Source organism: Podarcis gaigeae, assembly GCF_964106915.1.
Source record: "Podarcis gaigeae genome assembly, chromosome: 3".
NCBI classification, from domain to species: domain Eukaryota; kingdom Metazoa; phylum Chordata; class Lepidosauria; order Squamata; family Lacertidae; genus Podarcis; species Podarcis gaigeae.
In genome coordinates, this window is record NC_139680.1 from 51,146,556 (window position 1) to 51,169,922 (window position 23,367).

Genomic DNA, 23,367 nt, shown 5'->3' on the forward strand with positions numbered 1-23,367 from the left:
AACATCCTTCTGTAGTTTTGTTCGCAGATTTTTCTGGCCTTCAGGCATACCAAGACATTTTATTCTTATAGCACATTTAAGATGATGAGACTTATACCAGCTGAGTGAAAATGTATCTTGGATTATCCTCAGGCTTGTACCGTTGATTCCGGCGTATTAGGCGACTGGGCGTATTAGACGACCCCCCCAAACTGGCAGTTGCCAATTTGGGGGTTCGTCTTATAAGCCCAGTCGCCTAATACGCTGGGCAGCTCCACGCCAGGAGGAAGCCGCCCAGCGAAGCCAGCTTAGCATTGCTGGGCAGCTTCCTCCCGACGTGGAGAGGAGCCTGCCGTCTGCTGCTGCGGCAGCTTCTGAAGCAGCAGTGGGCGGGCTCCATACCCGGCGTATAAGATGACCCACAACTTTTAAACCTCTTTTCCGGGGTTAAAAGGTCGTCTTATACGCTGGAATCTATGGTAATAAGTCATAGGGCATGTACACACATTTAGTTTCATGCCAATTCTCCCCCCACCCCTTGAAGAGCCCTGTTAAAGATTGAAAGAGTTAAAGATTGCAACTGAAATAAAGGGAAGGAATGAAAAGGAATGAAATAAAAATGGCACTCCAGTTTTTAAGACAACCTGATTTTATCTGTGCTGCAGAGACATTGCTACAGACAGCTAACAATATTTTGTTTCGGTCACACATAATTCATTTAACATTCAATGAGCATGCATGCTGTCTATGCAACTTACAAGTGTTGACTGTCTCCATTAGAAGCCATGGGCTGGCTTCTCCTTTTAAAGGGATGGCATTGCTAAGAAATGAGACAAAAGCTTAGAAAACCTAGATTGGCATGTTCCATTTATTAAGAAATCACTACAATTATTTGAGAGTTTTCCTCCTATGTAAACATTGTCTAAATGTCCGAGAATGTAACAATATCAATTCATGATTTGTTGTGCTTGCACTTGGCAATTCAAACGTTATTGACAGGGGATTTTGAAGTGACAATGAATGCAGCAGGAAATCTGGGAAAGAAACTAGAGGTGGCCTTTTAAAATCAGTATCAGAAAAACATATTTCTTTGAATTAGCATTATTCACTTCATATGTTAACAAGGTGCTTCAGAACAGCTTCAAAATATGTTCTACAAGCTCTAATTCTTGTCTCCATGATGAGAGGGCAAGAGGGTGTACAGATTACAAGGAACGTGTACTAACCAGTGGATATTGCAAACGAAGGAGCACAATACAGCACATAATAGCGTTTTCAAAAAAATCTTATCTATCAGTGCCGTGTGCCTCTTGGTTCAGCATCTCAATCTTATCCCGTGCTGCACCATCCTGAGATGCTGGGAGATACTTTTCTGAGCCACTGTCTTTTTTCATATGCTCATTGAGTTCTGCCCATGTATTTGTCAATGGCTTCCCAAGTGTTTCTGGTAGCATCAGGGTTAGCACTCCACTCAGAAAGGCCATGACTCCTACAATCAGCTAAAAGAAAACAGGTCATGTAAGCGAGAGAAGCTAACTGCATGAAAAGCAAAACAAGAGGTTTTATTTACTGTTACAGATAGGTAGCCGTGTTGGTCTGCCATAGTCAAAACAAAAAAAATTCCTTCCAGTAGCACCTTAAAGACCAACTAAGTCAGTTCTTGGTATGAGCTTTCGTGTGCATGCACACTTCTTCAGATACACTGAAACAGAAGTAACCAGAGATCTACAACCTCTCCTGGACAATGACAGTTCTCTTTCTCAAGCTCTGGGAGGAAGACCTTTCATTGCCTACAGACAGCCACCCAGTCTTAAACAACTCCTAACCCACAATAATACTACAACCAGACCTAACACGGACACTGGCACCAGAGCCTGTAATAAACCCAGATGCCAACTTTGCTGCCACATACACCCGGACAACACCATTACTGGCCCCAACAACATCACACATACCATCTCGGGACTATTTAATTGCTCATCGTCTAACATTGTGTATGCCATCAAATGCCAACAGTGTCCTTCAGCTCTCTATATTGGACAAACAGGCCAGACCTTACGCCAAAGAATAAACGGACATAAATCGGACATCAGGAATCACAAGACAGAGAAACCAGTAGGAGAACACTTCAATCTCCCAGGACATTCTATACAAGATCTCAAAGTAGCTGTTTTACTACAAAGGAATTTCAGAAATAGACTGGAAAGAGAAGCTGCTGAATTACAACTTATCACCAAACTTAAAACCATGGAGAAACCTGGCCTGAACAAAGACCTTGGATTCTTATCTCATTATACATGACAAAGCCATTTTTCACCTTTTCACCCCTTGCTTCTTCCTGTAAGACCTATTGCAGTCGTTAAGAGTCGTCAACAGGCTCATCACAGCTATCTGCCAAACACCCATTCCCACCAGCCTTCTGAGTAATACCCCTCCCCACCTTCTCACTATATAGAAGGGTCTGGAAACTTCTGTTTCAGTGTATCTGAAGAAGTGTGCATGCACACGAAAGCTCATACCAAGAACTGACTTAGTTGGTCTTTAAGGTGCTACTGGAAGGAATTTTTTTTTGTTTTTATTTACTGTTGTTAACAATGACACAGATGAAGTTGCAGAGCAACCCAACCCCCCAAGTTGTGCTCAAGGGGGTTGGATAGAGCCCCCCCCCAAGCTCTGCGTGGCTCTGCCATCAATAGGGGAGCCCCACCATTGAGGAGTGTGGTAATTCAAACCATAGCTTAGCTCTGGATGAGGCAGGAGCAGGATGACAGGGAGGACTGAAATGGCCGTGGTTTTAATTTTGAGTACCTACAGGCTTGTAACTTCAAGCTTAGCCATAGTTTGGCTTAGCATCAAATGTGAACTGGTCCATTGTGGATATGCTCAAGTCAATTTCAAAGGGGCTGCAGTGCTGATATTTGTTTGTTCCAGGCCTCAGCTACTGGCTGTTCTCACACCTGGCCATCTAGTACATTACTGGCATTGTCAAGTTTGATGAAGCTGTTAAAACAAAGCATTTACCTGTGGCATAAAGATCCAAACACTTGACAGGTAAACACAGAAAGGGGCTACCACGCTCCCTACCCGGCACATCATGCTCCCACTGCCCACTGCAAGGGTCCTGAACAGTAAACAAAAAGTCCAATTTCAATTGATACTGTTATAAGCAGAAGACATTTTCACAGAGCAAAGCTGCAGGATACAATTCCAATTCTTAAGGGGTAAAGAGTTTTGCCTTACCGTGCAACTGTTGGATATAGCTCTGCCGTATACAGGTAGATAAGGCCGAATGCAACACCTATTGCAAACTTTCCAGCCATATTTGCTGCAATAACTAGAACACTGTAATCCTGTTAAGAGGAAACATAGTTTTATAACAGCATAGGGCGCATGAATTCACTGAGGGTCACTGAGGGACTTATGTTCCAGAACTCAGTTCATAAAAGCCTTGCTATTTTGTAAACATTCAGGAACCCCTACTGCACTGTTCAGACCAGACAATGGTTTGGTTTCCTTTACCAAGTAATTAATTCCATCTCTGCACTTGATCATGACTGGACAGTATTTTTTGACTACTATTGTGGGCCCAAAGGCTGCAGTTTCCTTTCTTAAGTTCCATCTAAGCATGTAAACACTCACATTTTGTAAAAGGTTGCTGGATCAGCAAGTTACCAGTTTTACAGATGGAATATTGCCGGTATTTCTGGAATTTATGGCCCATTTATTTAAGCCATGGCATCAGCTATGATCTACAATTAGTTTCAGTAACAACCCTCTGTGTCAACCTAAGGTCCCATAATTGCTGCAACGTTGACAAGAGCTGCTATTGCCAAATGTGGCCTCATGTAGCCCAAAACTTGCCAAGAGGAGATGGAACGGGGGTGGAACTGGGGCCATATTCTTCCGTAGCATTCTGATGCAGTAATTCAAGCTGGCAGCAATTCAAAAACCTTGGGTGGAATTCTATCCTGGGAGTTTTCTCAAACCCCAGGAGCCAGTTTTGGGGAGTGCACAGGGTGAGGAGAGTGGGGGAACCCCTTGCACTGGGCTTCTGCTGGTGGGGTTCATTAGATGAACCCTGCCCTTAGACTCCACCTGTACTATACATTTAAAGAAGAACCATGAGACTTTCAACAATCATGGGAACCAAGTTTGTTATGGATGTTAGAAGACCCCTGTTTTCCCTAACAAAGCTACAATCCCAGAGTTCCCTCAGAAGAGGAAAGGACTATTAAACCACTCTGAGAACTGTAGCTCTGTGAGCAGAACAGGTTTCTCCCAACAATCCTCAGCATCTTTAAAAACCACCGTTCCCAGGATTCTTCAAGGAAAGCCAGGACTATTTAAAACGATGTGATACTGCTTTAACTATATAACGTAGATATGGCTAAAACTGACAAGAAACACATGCCCTGAATAGATCCTCTTGCCTTGCTCAGAATGCTATAATAGTACAAGACCCACAGCATGTTTATATACACCTGATGCAGGTGTGAGTGACTCACCTGAGGTATCACCATGACTAGAGCGCAGATCACTGCACTCGAGATGAGGAATGGGATCAAGGTGTTCCTTCGTCCCAGTTTGTCCATTCCTATGCAAGCCAGGACATAGGCAGGAAGCTCCACAGCACCTAGCATCAGATAATTCACATTTTAAAAATGTGTTAGATACATAAAGACATGGCTAGACTGCTGCTTCTCGTGATTTTTATTTTCTCTCCAGTGTGGCCTTAGCCTGCCCCTCCCCTTATGCCTCAGCCCTCCCGATCTGCAATATGGCGATGGCAACAGGGCGGCCTAGAATACTGCGAGGTACTGAATATGAAATACACTTGCCACTTGGGGAAAATGATCTGCAGAAACAAAGGCTGTTACAAAACAACTTTCCCCAGGTGTCAAAAGGATACCTAAAATGGCTCCTGCAGTACTATGTCAAAAAGCCGAAATAAAAAAAGAGTTCTTTGCTCTGTGGCACTTTAAAGACTTATTGTGACACAGGCATGCATAGGGTGAAAAGGCCCTTAGGCCTGCCAGTTAACTGGAGCTCATATGACTAACATCCTGACACTAAATATATTGAAATAACGGGCACAATCCCATCAAACTGAAATACTGTGAAATGTCACTGATAAAAATGGAAGAGATTTAAGTGTATGTTTTAAGTCTCCCGCTGAAATCAGCAGCACGGCTCCAATTTGGCTAAACCATTCCTTAAGTGGTCAGAAGCTAATAAATGTCTTCACGATTACAGAAAAATTCACTTTTGTAACAGTATCGATCCACTGGCAATACACTGCTGCTTAACAAAATGGAATACTAGCACCTTATCTTAAGCACATCCTCAAAAATGTCAACTGATGATGCTAGTTTGTGAGAAAGAACAGCCCAGCCCCATCCACAGCTTCTGATGCTGTGCACAGAGGCATTTGTCCTGCATACAGCTACAGCAGCCATTCTAGGCAAGGCAGGTGAGGGAGGGCTGGCCACCTCTGTTCCCACAACCCTTCTGTGTTCCAAGTGCTACTTCCTGTCTGCCTGCATAAACGTCTGCAAGAGCATTAAATGGCCAGAGGACTATTAGGATTCCCCCCCCCCAGTAGCTATAGCAGTAGCAGGTGGCATGGTGGGGCAGAGACGCTGACTTGACCTCTTGGCAGGTGCTGCTTAAGAAAGGTGAGGTGGTAGGGAGGGCAGCACGGTCAACGCAAAGGCAGAGCCGACTTGGTGCTCCTGCTGCTGCGTTTGCACTGTGCTGCCCTCCCTGCCACGTCAGCTCTTTCCCATCCAGTAAGCAGCTGCAATTCACCTGCCAAGAGATCAGGTAAGCATCTCCACCCCACCAAGTCATCTGTTGCTAGGCTGAAGCCAGACCTGTACCCTGCCAGGCCTGAAGGAAACCCTTGCATGGTACTTCTGCATTGCATAGCAGCTCTTCCACAGTTTTGGTGCTGTTGTAACAATGGCTCCTGGTCAGATGTTGGGGCCAACTCCCGCTGCCAAAATAAGGAGACAAAAATGTTCTCTGGATTCAGCACTGGGAGCCCTGCACTTGGTTCTAGGCTATGTTATTGCTGCACAGCACAGAAGCATCTGACTCCAAGCATCTGATCATGCAATTTCCAGCAGGTTATCTTATATGTGTAGTGAGGCATCAGTACAGTGCACTGCATGCACAACTCAACATGTGGCACAGAGTACATGTGCATACGCTTGATTTCAGCATTCTTTCCCCTCTTTGTGGATGTGCAAGGATTTGAGGACATGCATACAGAAGTATGCACCTGCATCCTCATAGCACACCAGGTAATGTGTACAGTGGGAGAAGCAGGCATACTTGATTCTCATTTTTTGGCCAGCATTTCTAAACCACATTTGTGTAAACCAGGAGTGGTTAAACTGTAGCCCTTCAGGTATTACTGAACTGCAATTCACACGATCCCTGGCCATAGGCCATGCTGGCTGGGGCTACAGGTTAGCCACCGCTGCTGTGCACTAACCTTAAGTGAAAGCCAAATGATTCATGTGAATAGTAGCCATTTGAAACCAATCCCATAGTAAGAAATTCTGTAGTGAGAGGCCTAAAGGGACAGAGAAGCTTTGCAGAATAGCCAGAACATTCATACAGGCAGACTATAGCCTAACATGTTTTAAGTTTGACAGTATTATATCTTAGTGAACAACAATGCTCCTTGCACATGTTTCTTTGCATCTCTAAAAGTAAAAAGGCTAGAGACTTGATGAAAGCTGAACATTTAGCTGGAATATCCCTGAGAGGGCCAGGTCCCCACTCCCATAACCACAGCCCTGCTTGAAACATGACAGTATTACCCTGAAAATCATCTGCCTGTGAAATGGCCCTCACATTATAATTTGCATGTGTGTATGAACAGGGCCTGCGTTTGGAAGTTCACTGGTGGTGGCGACAATCACTAGACATTCATTTTTAAAAAGTTGGTTTCATTTCTGTTGCAAGTACAGTAAGTTACATCAAACAATATTTACCTATGAGAAATAGATTTAAATATTCATTGCCTCCAAGGTTCACGGAACTGAGGGAGAACACATAATATCCTAAACTCCCAGTGAACCAAATCAGCCAGACTGTAATGGTCCTTCTTGCAATGTGCCAGTTATGAAACAGATCTAAGATGTTGTGCTTCTTCACGGGAGAAATGTCATTATCACCCGTTCTGCTACTGACTAGATCATCTTGGACGGGACACAGTTCAGATATTTTACAAGGAGTGCTTACTTTATTCCATCTTGCCATTACATTAATTACTTTTTGTGCTTCTTCGTATCTTCCCTCTGTGAGCAGCCAGAAGGGTGTCTCTGGGAGCATCCAGCAGCACAAGACAAAGGGGAGAGTTGTTACGGAAAGGCATATCTGGTAGACCCACCAGGTCGGGGCCAAGTAGCCTACCAGAGCCACAACCATAATCCCCAGTGCAAAAAACGCATGGACGTGCATGGATGCCCACGTCCGAGCCTTTATGCCAATATATTCAGTCACATACACAAACACTACAACCAGATAGCCACTTGAAACCTGGGAGGTGGGGGAAAAACAGAGAAAGAAAACTGCTTCAGTCTAGTCTCCCTCTACAACAAGAATTTAAAATAGATGGTCATGCTGCAGAGGCTCAGAATTTTAAGAAGTCTGCGATCTGCAATAAAGAGGAAAACGGTGATCCAAGAACAAACGAAGCAATAGTATTGGGTATAAATGTAGGCTATAATCCAGCCAAAAAGGGAGCCAGTGTGAATTGGATCAGGGTGATCTAGGTTCAGATTTCCCCTCAGCGATGGAAAACTCACTATGGGCTCATCCACACTGCTGTTTGTCCCATGATTACTAGGCCTGAGTCCGAAAGATTTTTCTTTTGTCCCACTGCATTCTCTGGGAAAACCCATGCTTTACTGCTGAATCGGAACAAATGTCAATCAGGTTTTCTGCGGATTGATGTTTGTTCCAATTCAGCTGTATTGGAAAGTGGCAGGACAAAAGAAAAGCCTCTCAAACCCAGGCCTAGAAATCAAGGGGCAAACAGAAGTAATCATGGAACAAATGGATGTGTGGATGAGGCCTAAGCAGTCTTGGGACAATCACTCTCTTTCTCAGCCTCGCTTACCTCAACAAAGCTATGCAGGGGGGGAAATAAGATTACCCAAGTTCACTTCCCTGCTTCTTTGAAAGAAATATGGTATATGGCTATATATAATTAAGAAAACATTCAGTATTTAAGAACTGTTGATCAAATGATAGAGGTACATGTTTAATGCTTCCACCTTAAATGAATATTTCAAAGTGCTTCGCTTTGGCTGGATTGGGCCTACATATATTAAAGGGCAGTCAATATAAAACAAGGTTAGGCAATATGCTCAGAGGCAGCCAGGCAAACTCCTGGAGAAACTTTAGAAGCTCATAGAAGCATTTTTGTGTCACTGAAATCGTACTGAGATCAATCCAAGTGCTCTGGCTTAACTGGTTTAGAGACTGCAGCTAGAATACGCTTTTGGAGGTTTAATAATGAAGAGCCTTCGAAACAGTCAAGGAAATTATTTTGTTGGAAAAATCAACTTGGGTTCTTACCATTGCAAGCAGGAAACGGACAATCACAAAGCTTGTGTAGTCAAATGTGAACGCCACTGCAATGCCAAATATAAATTGGCCAGTGCTGGTGAACCACATAACGGGCCGTCTCCCCATCCTGTGGAACGCAGTAAGAAAACAAGCATAAAAATAAATATTGCAGAAACTGCATCAGAAAAACATTTCTAACTCTGGGGCTTGCATTACCAGAACAAGAGAGAAAGAATGCTGTACCTAGCAGTTTATGGCTTACTGCAGATTTTACATTTGTTATTTACTAGATTTTTATACTTGATATTTCTGTAATAGATTTTTATTAATCTCTTTTTAAAAACAAAATTATCTTCATTTCATCAACTCAAAATGAGCTTCAAAGCTCATTTTCAGAGTCTGCATTTTAGCTAATGGCTTTTTAAAGGGCAGCTGCTATTACTTTATCTTTGGATGGAGTAACTGCATAGAGCATGAGGGCAACATCCTGTCGTAAGCAAACTTCCAGGGGCCAGAGGCAAAAGTAGGTGGAGCAACAGATGTGACTCTTGCCTTTGCACAGTAGGCTACATTCCTTCCTTGCAAAACAAAAAATCTACAGACACACACCTCCAGCCCGCCAAAGCTACACACTTCTATGTCCTATTTGAGTTCAACAGGAGAGAATGCTTAATTTAACTCCCACTTAAGTTTAAGAATTTTTTAAAAATGCTTGACTTTGGCTAGAAGTTTAAGTGTTCTGAGGTCACAGGCAGACTACATACTTTTAACTATGGAAAGGCAGCATACAAAGGAAATGATGATGATGATGATGATACAAGCCTCATTGCTTGCTGCCCATTCTCAACATTCTGTAGGACCATCTGAAGTCCACCTACAGTGATGCTAAGGGGCTGGAGTATGTCTGCATTATATTGTGTGTTACATTTCCTCAACAAGGATACTGAGGTGTGTGGTGGAGTTACTGTAATTTCTCCAGCCTACGTGGCAGCTGCATTCCACCTACATCTTAGGTTCCCTTAGGCTACAATTCTGAGTACGCATGAATAGGGTTACCTTTCCGTTTTTTTTATGCTCAAAATACATTTCCATGGATAACACATAAGCAGGGCCTCCCTCCCAAGTTAATAAAAGTGATCCAAAAATGCACTGGAGCTATATGCCTCTGGCTGAGTAACTTGTTTTCTTGTCTTTTGACTAGGGCATCAGAGAGGGTGGAAAGAGAACAGGACACCAACATTGCATGAGCTTGCAAGTCACCTACATTTCCTCTTGAAAATACTCAGTTAACATGCCTTGTTCAAGCTCAGCCTCTGATTGCTAACTTGATTGAATAGGAATTTTATTCCACATCTCTCAGCTCTGTGCTTTCTACTGCAAGCAGAAACTTGCTTGAGAAATCTAGAATGATATATTTTGATGGCATCCTTCTGCGCTCTCCTGTTGCGTCTAACAAACCAAACCATGTTAGGAGGGCTTTTTTTTTTTTTGGCAGATGGGGATTTGAACCCAAGTCACCAAGCTAGTTCAGTACTACTGTACCTGTCAGCAATATCTCCAAAGATCACAGCTCCAAAAAGGACTCCCAACATGAATGTGGGCTGTGTGAGTTTTGCAAGCCATTCCCGCTGACAGACCAAATCCCACTCTGTCACGATGGTGCTCTGCCATTTGGTCTGGTCATAGATGAATCCATCAGTGCATGGAACATCCGTCTTGTTACCACTGTATTCATAAGTAAAATTTGAAGTGTCCTCTCGTTTGGACCTGCTGCACTGATTAAGTTCCCAAACATCTCCATTTTCCAGCTGGACCAAGATGTAGTGTTGTGCTGATGTCCAGAGTGCCCAGGCATCCTCTATTCTTGAACTAGATGAATTATAAATCAGAACACTACTCACGTTTCCAGGGACACTGCATATGAACTTTGGTGTAACAGCCAAGAAGACAGAAGCTAAGTAGTGGATGCCACAAGAAATAGATTGAAAAACAGATGCAAAATAAACCCATGCCTGATATCTGAAAAGGAAAACAAATAATTAATTATCATTATATTTACCATTTGAAATTATATCCTTATGTTATAAAAAGTGTCACATTTTTAAACTCAAAGAAATGGTTTTAAAAACTCAACTTTGTCCCAGTGAATTGATAGAAGAAAACACAGTTCTATTAAAATAAACAATATGCACATGGATCTCGTATGCCTTGTGTAAGGAACATAGACACAGGATCAGGGTCCAAAGTGTTTTGCAATCTGCAGTTGAAGGATTAAAATCTACATTTTAGTGAGACAACTGGCAAAAATGACAATGATTTTAGCCAATCCAGTTTATAGACCATAAATAAATCTTGTCCTTTTTGCATATTTGGATTTCAAAATGGCTTGCTGCTGTTTCTATATTAACAACAGGTCAGAGGTGGGGATGGATGAAAATCAACCTGGGGTGTTAACCTGGAAAAAACCTTAATCCCGGAAATTGCACAATCAGAGGCGGGGAAGGAACATCTCTCCAAGAAGTTCCCCTTTCTTGAGAATGGTCTCCTCAGATGGAATAAAGGATTCAGCACACACTTACTGTGGTAAGAGGTGGAATCTACACACATATAAAACCCATTTTGAAAATGCTTTTTTTTAAAAAAATAATACACTGAATTTTCCATAAGGCTCACCATTACCATCTAGTGTCACATTGTATATTACACTTAAAACACACTTAAAATGTTTTATTTGCAGCTTTATAGCTGAGTCCAGAGTTACAGCCCAGTTTCAAGGAACAGCACCTCACCTCTGCTTTAGGCTGTTCTTTAACAGACTATATTACCTTTTTCTAAGCATTTCCAGTGCTAGCTCTTTAGTTACTATTGTTTGTTGACTGACTGTGACATGTCTAATTATTGTTATGACTATTTTTTCTGTTACCTATAGATTTCTTTCACTAGTCAAAAACAGTAAGCTTACTGAAATGCATCTTAGGCAACCTTGGATGAGTATATACTTTTATAAAAGAAGGCATTTATTTTGTTGAGAGACATCTATCCCCACTTTGATTATTTTTCCTAACCATTGGTCTTGATTTTTTTCTTATATTTTCTGCCCTGCAGAACCATATTCATCTTTTGGGGGGGGGGGGGGCTATGTGTAAAGTTCCTTATGCAAGTTTTATTTCACTGATTTTCCATATATCATGCATACAGCTCTTATCAAAACATATAAATACAATTTTGCTTTCATCAAGAGTCCTTATATCAGTATGGTATCTTAACATTTATAACTTAGTAGCCTGAATAACTAGGTAATTTTCCTATTCCCCAAACCCAGCAAGTCTTGTGTACACAACACCCTCAACATACCAGGCCTACTGTGAGTGCAAAGGATGAAGAGCCTCTGTTCACAAACCCAAATTACTGCCAACATTGGGCAAAAGCCACACAAAGGGATTCCAAAACTGGCTTCACGTCCATTTATTGCAACACTTCCCAAAGGGAAGTCGGAAGAAACTTGACTTATGGAAACCAGAAGCACACAGGACCCAAGCTGAAGCAGGGCTCTGAACGAAATGTACTGAAGAAATTGTATGTGGAGGAGCACTGAGGGAAATCTTCATTTATCACCACCACCCAGTGTCACAGCTGAAACAAAGATGCAGAGAAGCAATGGCTGGAGGAGTAGTAGGAACAGGAAAGACCCTTCTGGCCTATCTTCAAATCCAGAAGTTTGCCACAGTGCCTATGGGGCCTCCCAGAAGCAACCTCATCCCACATTATTCTGGAGGCCTCAAACTCTCCAGAGAGGCTTTATGAGATGGTGTGGGGATGAGAACAGGAAACTTTCCTTCCATGACCTTCCTCAAGTTAGCTAATCTTAGGCTCTAAGCCTGTGGCTGGATCTCCCAAAATAAATGAACAACAGGTTATTGAACATATTTCAGAAATAACAGCAAAACAACCCCAATAAAAATGCCTATCGATCAATAAAACCATTACAGACTAAAGTATAGAAAAGGAGAAGTGCAAAAATCCCATAGCAACATGTTGCATTTCCCCTTCTATTCTGGAAACCTCAGAGCATCCCACAGGATTTATGGCACCAAAATTATTTTGGTACTTTTCCTGTCCTTCCAAATACCTTCACTAGGAAACTGCTTATTCACAGACAAAAAGGCAACTGTAGGGCAGCAGGCATCTGAGGGGTGTGTTCCAGAGGAGGAGAGTCCCAGTAATAATGCCACCAGTGATACCTACTGTGTTCCACAACTTTAAGAAGAAGGCACTTCTTTCCACAAGCCAACAACCAAGTATAAATAGCTGGACATTTCTTCTTTTGGGTTACAGAACTGCCAGAAATGTATGGAAAGTTTGCAAGGCTACACAGCCCAAACTTTCCACAACACTTGCTGCTTTGTGCACTACTGGATGTCATGGAAGGACAATTCCAGTCCCCTCCCGAGGTGCTTTCAGAAATGTGTAAAGAAGTGTGTAAACAACAAACCTATTTGAGATGACTGTGTAGAGCAATCATTTGTGGAATGGATCTGCGGTGCTCTAGTATTTACCATCCCGTTAGGACAGGAGTGGGCAAACTTTGGCTCAGGAACTGAATGCAACCCTCCCGGTCTCCCTGTTTGGCCATCAAAACTCTGTCTAGGCTACACCCCATCTCTCGTCTTGCTCCACACCCTCCTTGAGTGTTTTTACCTGGCTGGAATGTGTCCTTGAGCCCTGATCACGCCTTTGGTTTCCCTGGGTGGAGGATAGAGAGGGGTGTGTGAGTGCATGTAGAAAATAGCCTACTGAAACAAAGATAAAATGTGCATTCGTCACGCTGACCCCTTTGCCTCTGACCCCATTCACTACCAACATGTGACCCCCAGAAGGTTGCCCAGAAAGGAAAGCTTTAAAAAATGGTTCCCCAGCACTGAGCTGGCTCCTATACCACATGAATAAATTAATCCTCAAAATACATGAAGCCAGGAAAGTCATAGAATAGTGTGGACTTTGTGCAAAGCAAAAAAACAAAAGCAAAAGTCAACAAACTCCATTATGTTGCTTCTCATTTATAAGTAACACAGCAAGTAAGAGCTTAAAATGTCACTAAAAGGCACACATTTCACTGGGAATTAAGTGCCTTACGTACCGGTAATCTCTTCAAAGTACATAATGAATGCTGTGCCTACTGAGCATGCTCAAGCCTCACTGGGCTGTTTTGGGTATACTCCACTCCATTCTGGTGTTTTACAGTGGGGTTGGACACATTTGTACTCAATTCCAGCTACAGTGGTACCTCAGGTTAAGTACTTAATTCGTTCCCGAGGTCCGTACTTAACCTGAAACTGTTCTTTACCTGAAGCACCACTTTAGCTAATGGGGCCTCCTGCTGCCGCTGCGCCGCCAGAGCACAATTTCTGTTCTCATTCTGAAGCAAAGTTCTTAACCTGAAGCACTATTTCTGGGTTAGTGGAGTATGTAACCTGAAGCATATGTAACCTAAAGCATATGTAACGCGAGGTACCACTGTACATGAAAAATACTGCATTTCTGCACCGATTCCTATGGGCAGCTCTCACTTCCATCCTTGAGTATATTTAAAAACAGCTTATCCAAATACAAAATTTTCCTTTTTCCTTTTTGTAGCTACTGTTTTAAAATATCAGAATCTCCCTTCCTCCATCCTCCTTTACCAGTCACTTCATTCCACTCCCATCCCATTTTCTGATTTCCCCTTCTCTTGTGTCAATCAGCATTCCGTGGGCCAAGCGTTTTGGGTTATTTTGTGGGACTTCCTCTAGCTTAGAGGTATTTTTTGTACCTCTGCAAACCTTGGGGTTATCCTGGGTCTGTCAATATCACCCCCTTGTGTATGGATGGTCCCTTTTTGGGTACGTATGTGTGAGCACACGAGTGTCGCTGTAGGCAAACACTGAAACTAAGTTTAGTAAAAGCATGTTATATATCCTATAAATATGTCATAACAGACCAGTCAGTCAAGGTCTAATTGTCCCTTTTTGTTACCTGTATTTTTCATTTTTGGTATAGACCCATAAGGATTCCCTGGGTCGCGAATAAAGCCTTAGGCAGTCACTTGAACAGAGGCCACCTGCTATAATTACAATGAATCTGTCAGCACTGAACATGCCTCTTGACCTCACAAATACATTATGAACCCCACAGAAGGGGGGAAAATGTTTGGGTTAAGCGAATGGAGGTTCAGATTTAGAGTGAAGCCATTGCAGGTTGACATATAGGGTGAAGGAAGCAACCCCACTCCTTCTCCCCCTCCAGCTTCCTGCATTCCCGGTGCTGCTCTTCCTTTAAAAAAAAAAGCACATTGGGGCACCTTACATACATAGATTAGTCCCTCGTATGTTCAGTTAGCCCTTCGTATCCCACTTTTAAATGTCCTGGTGAGACTTTTCCCAAACAAGAACAATCTGCTTCTGTCCATTAAAACCTAGTTCTGTCTTTTCCTTCTTTAAATCCTTAAAACACACACACAACCATTTAATAACAAAAAGGTACAGAGGAGCAAATTACATTTTTGTAACTCATTACTGGATATGATTTATTTTTGTTAATTTCTAATCTTCAAAGGCTCTTCAGCATAGTATTTCCATCCATCAATTATGATGCATGTTTGATGGGATTTAGTTCATTGGTTTGTCTATTTATGCAAGTTATGAAGCAATACCAGTGTTCAATAAAATAGTATGTTGTGGTAATGCCAAGCAAAACCCAAAGGATGATATCCAACATTGGGCATATTCGAAAGGGACCCACTGAGACCAACGGAGTTGCAGAACCTAAGTCAATTAATTTCAGAGGCTCTGCTCTATGACTTTGTTGGATATCACCCTAAGTCTCTGCTAACTACACACTATAATTGAGACATCTACAGTATCATATAATTGTCTGAATATTGTCTATATTAGGCCTATTTCTGTGTTTGCACTTGAGTTCTTCTTTTCTCCACAGGTTGTAGGGCTTCTCAAATACCAGTGAAATCTAGAACACACTGAACCCTAGAGCAACTTAAGACAGTTAACAGGATACGTTAATATACCGTGAACAATATCTCTACATGCGTTCAGGTTTTCTTGCTTTTAACAGACTGCTCCTCAGGGTTTGCTGGAACTGATCAAAATTCTGCACATAACGTTTGGATTATTTACCAGTCAGTCACAGAACAGAATTTGCCCAAGGCATTGTGGTGCTTTTGTATTATGATACAGGTGCACTTTGCAGCATTACTGAGACAAGACTTCACTTGCGCATCGAACAAAATATTTTAATAATTCAAGCAGTTGCCCACCCATGGAATTATAAACAACTGTGTGAGTCCCAAGGCTGTCTTCTTTGGCTTATAAGCAAGGCGTGCCCTCCTGCAACTAAAAGAAAAACGTGCAGAGATTTAATTTATACGCCTTTTTCTAAGAAAGGTACAAGAAACCACCAAGATAGTTACTTGGAACTAGAGGTGAAATTAATCACATCTTTGAATTCCCTGCTTGGTGTTCTCCTCTTTTTAAACCTAACTGCAGCAGTAGGGCTGAGGGCATGGTGTTGAAGGAATGTTGTACTTTCACCCATCTTTACTTTCATACCATTTTCCATTTTCACCCCTTTGCTGCTTTTTACCCCTGAGGTTTCTATTGCAAACAGAAAGGAGGATGTCCGCAGGGGAAAGTGTTTCTAGAAACCTACAGTCCAGCAAATAAAAGTCAACAGCAGGTATGAGAAACCTGTGATGCTCCAGATATTGCTGGATTGTAGCTCCATATGGGGTGTATGGGGCACCAGAGGAGGGGCAGCACCTTTGATGGGAGCACATCATGCTCCTTCTGGGATAGTTTGTCCATCTTTGGTTCCCACCCTATGCTCAGCTCCCCAGTTTATTCCAGTTGGCACTCCTGCTTTGGTGCTGCTTATGCAGCGGTTTGACTCCACCCCCCAAGGTGCACTCCATTGTCTCTTGAAACAGACGGATGCCAACAATAGCTCCAATCTTCCCTGGCCATTGGCTTATGGAAGTTGTAGACCAACATCATCTGGCAGCCCACAGGTTTCCCATTAGTTCATAGTCAAGCAAATGAATAACATGTAACCCACACTGGTAATGTGCATCAAATCACCAGTTCCCTCCAGGCTTTATGTACTTACTACAACATAATGTTGCACTGTGCTCTTGACCTTTTAGCCATCAAGAAGTTGTCACAGTGTTGGTTGTAATAAAACGCAGTGCAAGGCAATAGTGGCCATGAGCACACTGCTGTATTGTCGTTTCAGGTGTTGGGCTAGGGTGGAGGCACCCAAAGTAGTCCATTGGGGCACAGAAAAGGGGGGGAGTGGCAGCAGAAGTATCAGTGGAGAGAAAGAACAACAGAACAGACAAATAGCAGGTTTTGGACAAGCAGTCCCCATGTGTTTTTCCAGGCTATACAAACGTTTCTCTCTTATAATGGCTCTAGTGTTCAGCATTAGCCCTTGAATGCCCTATCAAGAATTCATTTCAATAACTGTCTTGTTATTCATCAGCGGACTCCAATCTAGAGATAAGCTCCAATTAAATGCCAATTACACATGCATAATTGGCCAATTACTGTATTTGTCCAGTTACTTGTAGAGAGAAAAAAGCTCACACTGATGTATATTAAGCCTTCCTCTTTATTATTACCATATAATTTACTATACTTGATTTTCCATGTATACTATACAAAGCACAACTTCCATCACTGCAGAAAATAAATAGATGATGACTTAAATGGAATATAGTGACCAATTCCCAGCCCATTTTCAAGGAAAAGCAGGTTGAAAGCAGAAAGTTGTGTAAATAATACCCTTTTAATCTCCTACCTACCCTAATGATCCTAAAAAGGAAATAACATATTGTTAACGTATTGTTAACTTTTTAAAAAAGTTATATTAATAGCAAAACATTCATTGGTTCATCATTTGCTGGTGAGGATAACCAACATAGCAAGTGGCTTGGTGAAGCATGGGTTCCCTTCTGCTCCTGGAGCAGCTGGTTATATGAAATTCAGAACCTTATATAAAACTCTGCTATCGGAGTAACACTCGTGAAGATTTATGCTCTTCGGTAAACAAGAATGGGGTGGGGAGAATTGCAGGTTTTAGCTTCATAGTTTTAACAGGTAAATCTTAGAAGCAACAAGCTTAACATTCCAAGAGGGGTACAATGTGCCTAGTTAGAAAACATTTGATTGCTTATGAAGGGTCAAAGATACTTACTAACCTGAAAAAGCAAATGACTGAAGATGCATAAAAACATACTCAAAGCAGCTATAAAGCAGTCACAGTTTCTATACGCAGTAGTTCTTAAGAATGCTGCTTCAGGACCTGATCGAGCCCTCAAACTCTAACTGTACTCAGCTTGAACCACCCTTGTAGTTATGCGTTAACATTTCATTCTGTGATAAAACTGTGGACTCAGCTACATTAGTCAAAAAACAGAGTTTTAATTGTGTTATAAACATGCAACACCAGATGGAGCTGTAGAGCACAAAACTTTTTTATGCGATTTTACATAGGTTTTTTTTTTTTTTTTACTTTGGTTACAACAATTTAATTTATGACTTATTTATAGCTTTTTTCCTGTGTGTAGATCCACCCAGTGATTCTGGTTTTGGATATGTGTGCGTTATATATGCACATACACAATGCAAACTGAAGGTGAGTGTAGGAGGGTCTACATGCGTATGGTTCAATGTCTGCATTTCCTGGACTTTCTTGCTTTCATGAGAAAGTAGTCTGTTTCAAATTATTGGAAGAGGAGCCATAGCTTGTTGGTATAGCACATCCTTTGCATATAGAACACCCTAAGATCAACCATTGGCATCTACAGGTTAAAAGGTATCCGGAAGCAACACTGGTGTGAAATATTGTGGGCATAGGGCAGTATATGAATTCAATAAATAATAATAATGTTGGAAAGCCACTACTCATCAGACACCTCTGGGTTAGACAGGCCAATGGTCTGGCTCACTATAAGCCAGATCCATACATATTCGTAATAACAGCATCTATGTAGAAGCTTTATGCAGTTATCTGTGATTGGATGTAGGCTCCCAATGAGGAACTCAGAACCGTTTTGCTTCTCCCCTATCTTTTTTGCTGTTGTGCCGCACTGTGGTAAGCCAAGGTTTGGCTTAGCATGCAATCAGAACATGGGCTCATGGTTAAGCTCTCTCCAGACTAACCAAGAGCCAAGGTTTGGCTTAGCACAATGAGGTCACTGTATCATCCAGTGAAATATCTAATCTGACATGGACAACAGTTGCTCTGGAAGCCTCCCAGAGTGGCTGGGGTAACCCAGTCAGATGGACAGCTTATAAATAATAAATTATTATTATAATTTATCATACCTGTGCTGAGGGCAGAAAAGTACCCCTACCCCTCTACACACAACAAGGGAGAAGGTGCTTTTAAATCGCTTTGAGAAGTGAAATTCCAGATGCGGTGTTACAAGATCTTGTTTCCTTTGGATAATATTTATTTATTTATTTATTTATTTATTTATTTACTTGCTGGCTTAGTTTGAGATAAACCCTACTGGAAGTAAGAACAACAGGCAGTAGATATTCAGATAGAAACACTTGCACCCCCTCCCAATGCAGCACCTAGTTTACACTAACTCTCTGTCTCTTGCTGTGTACATAGCACTGCTTAATCTGGATCCAGTGCACACCCACCACTGGTTTTTGAATCCATATACACTTTGCCCACTATACAAAATGATCCCGTAGCTTCTTGTGAAATACTGCTATTTGATGCATTTTACCTCAAACCAGCTACAATCCAAAAGAAAAACTGTTCATTTGAGAGAGCCATTGTGCATGCACAGATGACAGCTTCATGAATAGGAGCTGGGTGTGCATGCAGGTGTAGGGAAACCAAACAGATAAATGCACAGACATCGCAATCCCCTCTGCTGTTTATAATAGCAAGGGGGAAGCAATCTCATTTTGTTTTAAGCCACTAATGTGCCCATTAACTCCAAAATACAGGCTCTCTCACACACACCTCCCTGCTGAGCCCTATTCCCCAAAACTAGACCGCCCATTCAGGAAAAATCAACGTTCTTTTTTAATAAAACCCTGGATTACTCATTCACAGTGACTAAGCTGGCCAGACTACAACACATGTGCTTAATAAATAAACTACCAAGAAAGCTGTACACCAGATTTCTCTCTCTAAAAGCAAAAACTCTGTAGAGAGAGAAAAAAAACTTAATAGGAACTGAACCTACAGGTACAAAGAAACATAGAATTGTAGAGTTCAAAGGGAACCCATGGATCATCTAGTCCAACGCCTTGTAATGCAGGAATCTCATCTAAAATATACATGACAGGTGGCTACCAAAACTCTGCTTAAAGACCTCCAAGGAATGAGAGTCCACCACCTCTCGTGGGAGAATGTTCCACTGTCAAACAGCTTTTACTGCCGGAAAGTTATTCCTGATGTTTAGTCAGAATCTCCTTTCTTGTAACTAGAAGCCATTAGTTTGGATCCCAGCCTCTGGAGCAGGAGAAAACAAGCTTGTTCCATCCTCCATGTGACAACCCTTTAAATATTTGACAATGGCTATCATATCTCCTCTTTTCCAGGCTAAACATACTCAACACCCTCAACCATTCCTCATAACCTTTCGTCATATTGGTCGTCCTCCTCTGCACATGTTCTAGCTTGTCAATATCCTTAAATTGTAGCGCCCAGAACTGGACACAGTACTCCAAGTGTGGTCTGACCAAAGCAGAATAGAACAGGACTGTTAGGTCCCTTGATCAGAACACTATACTACATCTGTTGATGTAGCCTATTAGGGGTTTTTGTTTTTTGCAGTTGCATCACACTGTTGACTCATGTTAAGCTTGTGGTCTACTAAGACACCAAGATCCTTTTCACGTGTATTACTGGCAAGCTGCCCTGCAGGACATATTCAGGAGAAGAAAAGGCTAAGGAGTAAACCCTACACAAATTTGGAGTGGTCCCCCTAAGATGGTTGGATTGTGCCTTGCACTCCTCCTGCAGCCAAGCTGGTGCCAAATGTTTTGCTCTGCCTTCCTTTGGACCACATCAGCGAGGCAGAGAGTGAGGACTTTTCATCTGGGCAGCCCAGGACCTCCATACACACTGCCCAGGTTTGTGCCCCAGTGAGTTTACTTTGGTGCTGCTAAAACAGCCAAAACAGTGTGGGAGGTAGCAGTTACCAGTCTGTGCAGTCACTGTGGTCCCTGTGATTCTCCAGCAGTTTGACTTCACCCCCAGAGGCGCACTCCATTGTCTCTTCAGGCAGACAGATGCAAACAGCTAGCAAGCCAGGTGCCCCCCATCTTATATTTGTGCAGCTGGTTCTTCCTGCCTAAGTGTAGAGATAATTTCCTAGAGGTGAGAGCATACTCAAGAACCCCAAGACACAGGTTTGCCAAGCCCCTCCTTACACACACACCTGTGCTATAAGCAGCTCCCAATGTGTTTTGCACACACAGGGCAGAAAGAAAACCTCCACAACCCCCTTTAAACAGCATATTCCATCCCCATGTGGGAATGGGAGCCAAGGCTCACTTGGACCCTACCCACAGAGCTCATGCCACATAAATGACAGGAAGAGTTTTTTTGGAGCATGTGCAAAATAACCACTACCAGACCTCTGGGATAAAGGGGGAAATTTTCGTAATTTAGGGAACTTCCTCTTTTTAGTCGTTTGTACAAAAGATCTTTCACCTCATATATAGTACATATACTCCCTTAAGGGTTCCTACACCGGTATTTTAAAACAGGGGCTTTTATTAGCCTCCAAGCCCCCAAACGCTGCATTAACGTGCTGTAGTGAATCGAGCTGGGAAGACACCGGAGTCCGAATCACCATTCATCCCTGAAGCTCACTGGGTGACCTTGGGGGCAGCCACCATCTCTCAGCCTAGCCTACTTCGCGAGGTTGTTGTGCGAGGATAAGCCGCGAGCGGGAGAAGAGAAGCGCGCTCTTTGCTTCCCGCTTTTGGAGGGAGGGCGAGAGTCAAAACTAGCAGCAAGCCTTCACTGGATGTGGCCAACCTTCGCTCCCCCGCGGCGGACACGTGTCTCCCTCCCGTACCCCTGGCGGGCGCCCGAGTCAAAGAAGCTCTTCTCCCGCGCCTCGCCACCCCCACCCCCGCCCCTGCCCAGGGAGCGAAGGGCCAGACCGGAGACCCACAGCGCCTCCAACTCTCCAACCCCACTCCTCCTCTGCCGCTGCTGCCTCCCTCTCGGCGCTCCAGCCTGTTACCTGCCGAAGTGTCCCAGGGAGTCAAAGAGGAGCTCGAAGTTGCGAGCCATGGCGCGGGCGCTCGGCGGTGTGCGGGGCCGGCCAGAGTCCCATCTCAGCCTCTCCCCTCCCTGCCCCGCAGAGCCCGCCTGCTGGGAAGGGGCGGCTCCTTCGCCCGCCTGTCCAACAGACGGACCCTTCAGGCCGGTGAAGGGCCGCGCTGTAACCCCTCCCCTGGCGCCAGGGGGGTCAGCTCCCCCGGCCGCGCGCGCTCCTTTCCCGCCCGGTGCAGGCTTCCCTCCCTCCAGGCCCCTGGCCCATTCCGCCCCCGCCGGGCGCACCTCAGCTCCTCTAGCAGCGCCAGGGTACATCTGAGCCCTTTCAGCGCGCTTAAAGTCCCGTTTAAAGTCGAATTCCCTGGCCAAATTTCCAAGGATATGGTGGTTTTGTTCTTGTGGCCGTTCGCCTTTTGTGGGCTTCCAGTCGGGGCGTATGGTTGCCCACTGTGAGAACAAGTACCGGTATGCTGGACTAGATTATTTTTATATATTTGCTTTCACATTCGCACCCCACTTTTCCTGCAAGCTCAAGGTGGTGTCCATCGTTTTCTACTCCCCACCCCCCCTCCGCCTGTTTTTCTCCTCAGAACAACCCTTTGAGGTAGGTTAGGCTGGGAGGCAGTGACTGGGCCAAGATTCCCCTGTGAGCTTCATGGCTGAGTTTGGATTTGAACTCTGGTCTCCCAGTTCTTTGTCGGACACACTAACCACTACACCACGCTGGCTCTCAGATGGGCCTTCTGTTTGAACCAGCAGGGCAATTCTAATGTTCATATATGGAGAACATATATGCCTCCTATATGCCTCCCCCCCCCCTTAAGGTGTTGGACACCTTAAATACAACATTGTGGAGGAAATCATTAAGGGCTGCTTCAACCTGGAGCACCCCAAAACCCACTTATGTTTCCTTGTAATACTAAATCTTGGAGCCCTGACTATATGAGACTGAATTGCTAGGTCAGCCTTTAACTCAATTTCTTTACATTCTGGCCTCTGCAGAAATGCATCTGTTTGAGGCTAAGGCAAGCAGCAATCAATGTGATGCACTCCAGATGTTGCTGGATTCCCGACTCCCATCATCAGCCCCAGCCAACACAGCCAAAGGGCTAGAGGCGCTGGCAGCAACATCTGAACATTGGCTGTCCCAGGTCTAAGGGATGCCCTGGGACTGCAGAGCAGAAGGAAGGCACACACTCTCCTTGCCTCTGCTATGAAGTCTGTGAGACATACATCCACTAACAGTCTGCACCCTCTTCTTCCCAGGAAGAAGAACATCATGGCAGTTGTGCTGTCAAGCAAAGTCTTTGTTGCAAAGGTCCAGGGCCCCATTCAGCGCCATCATGAGCAGGAGGACCTCCAAAGTGCAGCAGAGCTGGTTGCCCACATTTTGAAGTAAGTGAAGTTGTAATACACATTGCCATTTCAAGTGTGGAAGGGGGGGCTAAGGCCATCATGCTGCCATTTAGGTTTAAAAATCATAGTTGG

The 23,367-nt window shown here is 43.5% G+C and overlaps 2 protein-coding genes across 3 annotated transcripts in view; one reads left to right on the plus strand and one right to left on the minus strand.

The window, feature by feature from the left end:
- Window positions 1-829: 829 nt before the first annotated feature.
- SLC22A16 (solute carrier family 22 member 16) lies at window positions 830-21,978 on the minus strand. The gene is made up of 8 exons (XM_083731273.1): window positions 21,845-21,978; window positions 10,108-10,584; window positions 8,575-8,692; window positions 6,984-7,530; window positions 4,485-4,612; window positions 3,220-3,329; window positions 3,001-3,100; window positions 830-1,478 (listed from the first exon to the last, which is right to left on the minus strand). The coding sequence occupies exons 1-8, from the start codon at window positions 21,892-21,894 to the stop codon at window positions 1,266-1,268; spliced, it is 1,743 nt and encodes a 580-aa protein (XP_083587399.1). The 5' UTR covers window positions 21,895-21,978; the 3' UTR covers window positions 830-1,265.
- Window positions 21,979-22,129: 151 nt separating this feature from the next.
- LOC310841008 (uncharacterized protein) overlaps window positions 22,130-23,367 on the plus strand; it is a 34,287-nt gene continuing 33,049 nt past the window's right edge. The window contains exons 1-2 of one of the 2 annotated variants that reach the window (XR_014562260.1): window positions 22,130-22,483; window positions 23,146-23,274. Coding sequence is in view for 1 of the 2 variants with exons in the window: in XM_083731534.1 (XP_083587660.1) it covers window positions 22,316-22,338; window positions 23,146-23,274 (152 nt within the window). In the remaining variant the exon portion in view is untranslated. The remainder of the gene's footprint in view (window positions 22,484-23,145; window positions 23,275-23,367) is intronic. The other variant, XM_083731534.1, reaches the window with a different exon arrangement.